Source organism: Ailuropoda melanoleuca, chromosome 13 (assembly GCF_002007445.2).
Source record: "Ailuropoda melanoleuca isolate Jingjing chromosome 13, ASM200744v2, whole genome shotgun sequence".
Classification (NCBI taxonomy): Eukaryota; Metazoa; Chordata; class Mammalia; order Carnivora; family Ursidae; genus Ailuropoda; species Ailuropoda melanoleuca.
The window spans coordinates 59,200,622-59,208,308 of NC_048230.1; the positions used below are offsets into that span (position 1 = coordinate 59,200,622).

General features: G+C 38.0%; 1 protein-coding gene across 1 annotated transcript in view; it reads right to left on the reverse strand.

Moving 5' to 3' along the window:
• Positions 1–905: 905 nt before the first annotated feature.
• LOC109491189 (putative zinc finger protein 840) overlaps positions 906–7,687 on the reverse strand; it is a 14,213-nt gene continuing 7,431 nt past the window's right edge. The window contains exons 4-5 of the mRNA XM_034641583.1: positions 2,963–3,457; positions 906–910 (exon numbers count right to left, since the gene is read on the reverse strand). Of these exons, the coding sequence (XP_034497474.1) occupies positions 906–910; positions 2,963–3,457 (500 nt within the window). The remainder of the gene's footprint in view (positions 911–2,962; positions 3,458–7,687) is intronic.

Here is a 7,687-nt window from a genome sequence, read left to right on the forward strand (position 1 = left end):
CAGATGACAGCCTGGACTTATGATTGTCATGGGGGGTGCAGTCTTGTGGGACTGAGCCCTTAACCCATAGGATCTGACAGTATCTCCAAGTAAACGGCATCGGAATTGAGTTAAATTATAGGACACCCGGCTCGTGTCACAGAATTGCTTGGTGTGGAACCCCCCACCCCCACAGCTGGTGTCAGAAGTGTCATGAGTGTGGTAGTCGTGTGAGAGTAATGGAGAAGCACCCTGCACATGCGGGTTAAGACTTTAACCCAAGTCAACCCACAAACATAGATTATATCCTCAAATGTGTGATAATGAAAACAATGTAAATAAGGATTTAATGACTAGAAACAAAAATATTAGTTGTATATACGCTATGTTAGCATTCAGATGACATTTTAAACTTAAATATAAACATAACTTCTCTCTCCCTTATTTATCATACCAACAACTCCAGTTACTTAAACAATGTAAATATCTCATGTGGTTTTGGTATTAAAATCCAATTGAAAATAAACAGAAAACAAAAATGTGTGGTGGAACTCTATAAGGACTTGAATAGGCTAACTTTTGCATAGCCTTTTATTGTATATATAGGCTAGCCTTTTATTTTTTCTTTTTCATATAATTGGAGAATTATGGCTTATAATTAGTGGTAGCCCCCAGGAAACATGGCAACAGATCCAAAGAATATATGTTAAGGATTTTTTATTGAGATCTAGGTTTCTATTGAGTCTAGTGATGGCAAATTTGGAGTACTAGACTTTTCAGAACAAGCTGTTCTAGTCTGTTCTATTAAGCTTGTTTCTTTTCTTCTAATACAGACTTTAGAATTAGCAATTTGATGTTGATTGGAGCCATGTTGGAAATCTTAATAGATTGGAAACACGTGAAATAGTTCCTGTTTAATTTTAACGCTAACCTAGAATTTTAAGAACCAAAATTAGGAGTAAGGAGTTCAGTGCACATTTTTTTTTCTCTTTATCCCAATAACCACTTCTATTTCCATAGTTGTACTCATTTTAAAACTTAATTCAGTTGCATTTTCAGCTTATATATAACTTAACCTATAAAACTATAAGGGGTCTTATTTGCAAAAGGTAAGCCATATATATGTCACTTTCTTAGAGATAAACACATACTAAGACAAGGAGGGGCCACATCTGGGGATCACAACAGTTTAGCTCTGTGGCAGCCACTGTGATATCTGGGAACAGAGAGAGAGGTGAGAATGACCCCCCAAAGAAGAAACAGAATGTTTTCTTCCCATCACTTTGTGTGGATGGGGGCCAGTCCTTAAACAGACTGGATAGACCACGCCTGTCCCACTTGGCTGAATGTGACAAAGTTGCCACCAGGGGTGATAGGAACAGATTCAGGGAAGTGTAATTAGATTTCTGACCCAAGGCCTGAATGGATTCAACATTACACACCAGTGTTAGCATATACGAGAAGACTTAGCATTTATTCATTAAAGCGTGCAGGAAATCAACTTATTTCAAGTAACACTACAAGTAATAGATTCTCCATGTCCTGAATCTAAGTAGAATTGGTGCAATTTGTCCACCTCCTTTTGGTTCTCTAGATACATCTGAGGGTGGTGCTAACTATTCAGGGAAGCTGTCCAGAGTTCTGTCCATTTAGCAGAAATCATCACCGCCCCCCCCCACCGCACAACCAGTGACCTTTAGATTTCTCATGCCTACCCTCTTAACTCTTTATCCTATAGCTTCTTTAATCATGATTAGCTTTTCGTTTTTCACTGTTCCCTGGCAAGGTTTCTTCTTTTCTGGTAGTTCTAATTCCAAAGAGAAGGCTTTTGTTTTCCTTACTTATGCTTAGATTCGCGTTGTATCGTCTCCCTACAAAAGTTTACATTTTTAGAGAGCTGCCTTCATTGAAAATATGCTTTTTATTCACCCAGTGAAAATAGAATATGAACAGACAACAAAATAAATGTTCTTTTCACTCCATCTCTTAGCCTCCTTCTCATGATAGGAACAGCCACTTTTGCTCAAAGTATCAAGTCAATACAATATATAAAGTACATTTCTCATCACATCGCCCTGTTTCTTCACCGTATACGTATTTCTATTTCTCATATATTTTACACAGAATTGGGCTTTGACCAAAAACCTTTCCACATTGATCTCTTTTGTTAGAATTGGAAATTGAACCCAAGGTAAGTGCTTTCTAAATGCCTTTCTGCATCTTCTGTATTTTTAGGGTTTCTTTTTATCGTGAGTTTTCTGATGTCGAGTAAGTTTTGAGTTTAAGCTAAAAGCTTTTCCACATTGATTACATACAAAAGGCTTCTCTCCAGTATGGATCTTCATGTGTTTATTAAGATTTGAATTATTGTTAAAAACCTTCTGACATTCATTACATTTATAGAGTTTCTCTTTGGTATGAATGTTTTTATGTCGATGTAAGTCTGAGCAATAGCGAAAGGTCTTTTGGCATTCGTCACACGTAAAAGGCTTCTCTTCAGAATGAATTTTCTCATGTTTAGTAAGATTCGAGTGATATTTAAAAGTTTTTTTACAAACATCACACTCGTATGGCCTCTCTCCGGTATGGGTTCTTCGATGTTCAGTTAGATCTGAGAAACGGACAAATGTCTTTTTACAGTTGCTGCACATGTAATGTTTTTCTCCAGTATGGATGTGTTGATGACGTTGAAGGTCTATGTGCTGGGTAAAGGTCTTTTTACATTCATTACATGAGAAGGGCCTCTCTCCAGTATGAATTTTCTGATGTTTTTTTAGATTTGAGATGCTTTTGTAGGACTTTTCACAAATGTCACATTTGTAGGGTCTCTCTCCAGTATGAACTCTTTGATGTAGGATAAATTTCGAGTATGGACTAAAGTCCTTTTTGCAGTAATTACATGTGTAATATTTCTTTCTAACATGAATTTTTTGGTGTTGCATTTTTTCTGAGAAACTGTCAAAGGCCCTTCCACAAGACTTACAGGTAAAGAGTTTCATTTGAGTGGGAGGTTTTTCATGGAGAATCAGATTCGGTCTCTTGCCGATGTGAAATCTCTGGTGTGTGTTAAAGGAGGAGAGAAACCTGAAGGCCTTCTGACACACACCACATCTGTATGGCTTCAGTCCACTGTGCACATTCTGGTGTTGAATAAACTTCGACGTGCTGTTAAAGGTTTTGCCACATTGGTTACACTCCAAGGATTTAGCTAGAATATAAATTCTTTGGAGTGTTGTAAATGATGAGCAATGCCTAAAGGCTCTTGTTTTTTGACCCTGGCCATGGGCTTTCTCTACCTTGTGAATTCTCTGATGTCCAGTAAGATGGGAGATATGGTTGAAAGCCATGCTGCAGTCCTCACATTCATAACGCTGGACAAAAGTACAACGTTTTTTATATTTAGCATGGTGAGATATTTGTCTGATGATATTCTCAGATTCATTAAGGGCATGATAATTCACCAATGCTGGCTGACATGCTAGGAGGAAAATAGGAGGAAAATAAAATTAAATCCAGGCATTACAGCAAACATCAAGATGATTAGTAAGTGTGGTACAGGGGAGAGAACGACTTAGTGACAGGGGACTCCAGAGAGGTAGGATAGGAAATGGGGGTGGAGGAAGGAGAGACGTGTTCTCCAAGTACAAGAATTTAAGTGATCAACATGTGGCCCATGAAGAATTTCTGTAATTGAATACTTATATTTGTGACTTAAAAAAAAAAAGAGTAGTTAAAATTTTAATTACTAAAACAGAAAAGCTTAAAGAATCTAAAAAGAATCACATGAAATTCTAAGCAGGGACCAAAAGTTGATTTTTCATTAAGGTCCTTTAAAATAGCTCTGTATAGGTCTAGCAAGTTGTGAAAGTGATTTTACATTAAACATTTTCCTTTGACCAACAAAATCGGGGGTCTTTATATGAGTAAATATAAATCTGGTTTATCAATTTTACTGATTGATATATGTATATATATCAATATTTACTGATATATATATATTTACTGATATCAGTAAAACTGATATATATATTTTATCTATTGTATATCTTACTGTGTGACAGGGTCGTTATTGATTGGGCCAGTGTTCTACTTGGATATTTGAGTTGTATTTCGGTTATTGCTAAGAACACCAAGAATAGCTTATGTATATGTCTTGATAATTGTTTTGAAATATATTCTAGGCATAGATTCTTCAAAATGAGAGAGAGTGCCTTTTTTTATATATACTCATGCCACACTCAAGTTTTATACTGCATGAGCTCATCATTGTATTTTATAACCACCCCCACTCTGTCAAACTTACCTTTCTGTCAAACTGTGGGGTTATAAGTTCTAACTTTTTTTTAATAATAAAAAAATCTAAATTAAGATTGGTTAGTTGCTAGGAAAAAATTCTGAGCATTTCTATAGAACACGGGAAGTATTATATAGGTTAATAAATTCAAAATGTTATACCATTGATAAGACATAGAACTAGCATGAGTTTCTGTTATTCTCCTCATTCTAGATCTTGACAGGCTATTGAAGTGATTAAAAATGTATGGATACAGAAGAATAGTTTAAAATAGAAAAGTAATATTTTCTAAAAGGTAAATGTCATTATAACATAAGACAGAATCAAGTGGTAATTAAAAAGAACAAAGTAGAGGGGCGCCTAGGTGGCACAGCGGTTAAGCGTCTGCCTTCGGCTCAGGGCGTGACCCCAGCATTATGGGATCGAGCCCCACATCAGGCTCCTCCGCTATGAGCCTGCTTCTTCCTTTCCCACTCCCCCTGCTTGTGTTCCCTCTCTCATTGGCTGTCTCTAAATAAATAAATAAAATCTTTAAAAATAAATAAATAAAATCTTTAAAAATAAATAATAAATAAATAAAAGGTAAATGTCATTATAACATAAGACAGAATCAAGTGATGATTAAAAAGAACAAAGTAGAAATAATTGGTTTGAAGATAAAATGTTTAAATAAACTTAACAGTTCACATTTATAGCAAAATTATGGTGTCAAAAATTACCCAACCAAAGACAAAGCAATAACGTGGAGATCCTGTTGGAGAACTCAGGGGAAAGGGGGCTGAAGAAATGTAATATGTAGAACTCAAAAATTGGAATAGGAGGATTAAAAGAGAAGTATCACCATCCATTAATAAAAGTCCTGTGGGAAGGGGGGGTTTAGAGGATTTACCAAACTTCCGATGGCTTTAGTACATGGACAGATGGAATCTCTGGGAGAAAGGAGAAGGAAAGACCAGAAAAAGAAATATTTAAAGGAATAATGACCCAAAACTTTCTAAACACAATGAAAACTATAAACCCATAGATCCAAGAAGCCCCACAAACCCAAACAGAAGAAACATGAAGAGAAGAGCACCAAGGCACATGGTAATCAAACTGCTCAAAATCAGCAACAAGGAGAAAACTTTTTTTTTTTTTAAGATTTTATTTATTTATTTGACAGAGATAGAGACAGTCAGTGAGAGAGGGGACACAAGCAGGGGGAGGGGGAGAGGAAGAAGCAGGCTCCCAGCAGAGGAGCCTGACGTGGGGCTCGATCCCGTAACGCCGGGATCACGCCCTGAGCCGAAGGCAGACGCTTAACCGCTGTGCCACCCAGGCGCCCCAAGGAGAAAACTTTTTTAAAAAAGGATTAAAAGAGGCATTCTGCGCATTGAACAAAGATAAGAAGGACAACAGACTTCCCACTGGGAACACTTCAAGGGAAAAAAAAAAGTATATATGCAAAAATTTTAATATCCTGAAAGGAAAAAAACAAACAAACCCTATCAACCAGAATCCTTATGCTCAGCAAAAACCTTTCAAAAATGAAGACAAGAAAAAAAAAATTCTAGAAATACAAAAGCTGAAAGAATTCATTTCCAGCAGAACAACACTACAAGTTAACTTAAAAGTTTAAATTTTAAAAAATTTAAGGAAAAGGTTACCAGGTGGAAATTTGGATCTACACAAAGGAACGAAGAACATCATAAATTTTAACTACGTGCTAAATATGTAAGGTTTTTAAAATTATTACTTAAGTCTTTCTAAAAGAGTATTGGTTGATTAACACAAACAACAGTGTATTGTGGGGCTTATAACAGATGAAAAAGTAAAATGTGTCACAACAGCATAAAGGCTGGGTGGAGATAACTGGAAATAGAACCATTGTCTTAAAGTTGGATACCATAAACTCAAACCCTAATGTAACCACTAACATAAAACAAAAGCAAAGAAGATAAAGTAGAATTCTAAAAAAATACTCAATTCAAAAGAGCAATAAAGGGGACAAAGGGGAATAAAGAACAGAAGTGACAAATCAATAACAAGATATGTTCAAACCTAACCACATCAATAATCACATTATGGGGCACCTGGGTGGCTTAGTCAGTTAAGTGTCTGCCTTCGGTTCAGGTCATGATCCCAGGGTCCTGGGATCAAGTCCCGTATTGGGCTCCCTACTCAGCTGGGGAGCCTGCTTCTCCCTCTCCTGTTTTTGCTCCCCCTACTTGTGCTGTCTACCCCCCCAAATAAATAAAATATTTTAAAATTTTAAAAAATCACATTAAACGTAAATGGCAATTGAGGTGCCTGGGTGGCTCAGTTGGTCAAGCACTTTGATTTCAGCTGAGGTCATGATCTCAGGGTCGTGAGATCGAGGCCCATGTTGGCCTCTGAGCTCAGCAGGGAGTCTGCTTGGGATTCTCTCTCCCTCTCCTCCTCCCCCCTCCCTGCCTCATGTGTGTGCACACGCTCTCGCTCTCTAACAAACAAATAAATCTTAAACAAAAAAACTATAAATGGCAATAAACCAGATTTTTCAATCTGGGCATTACTGACACTTTATACCAGATAATTCTTGTTGTACAGGCTGTCTTGAGCACATAGGATATTTAATAGCATTTCTGGCCTCTACCCCCTAAATGCCAGTAGCACACTCCCATCCCCAGTTTGACCACCAAAAATGTCACCAGACTTTGCCAAGTATAATGAGGGGACCAAATCTTCCCCTCCCCCCCATTGAAAGTTACTAATATAAACACCCCAATTAAAAAGGTAGAGATTGGAGGAGGAGTCCAAGATGGCGGAGGAGCAGGAGGCTTAAATTTCGTCTGGTCCCAGGAATGCAGCTAGATAGCTATCAGACCATTCTGAACACCTACAAACTCAACTGGAGAATGAAGAAAAGAATAGCAGCAACTCTAAGAACAGAATAGCCACCACTTTCTGCAAGGAACCCAGTTTAAAACAGGAGTTGAGCTCCAGCTCGGTGTTCCAAGATGGCGGAGGAGCAGGAGACCTAAAGTTCGTCTGGTCCCAGGAATTCAGCGAGAGAGCTACCAAACCATTCCGAATACCTATGAATGCAACTGGAGAATGAAGAAAAGAGTAGCAGAAACTCTATGAACAGAAAGGCAACCACTTTCTGCAAGGAGGAGAAAAGATGGAGGAGGAGTAGGCGACCCTTTCTCAGCTGGTCCGAGTCGAGCTGGATATCTACCAGACCATTCTGAACACCCACAGAATCAGCCTGAGACGCAGGAAGATACATCTGGATCTNAATACATCTGGATCTCTACAAATGAACAACTCCAGTGCTGAGTATTGAGGTACGAAGTGGGGAGCTGTGAAATCGCGCACAGAAATAGGAAGATAAAGGGAAGGGGGAGGGAGCCTCTGCGCTCAGGCGCCGGGAAGCAATAGCCCCTTGTGCTG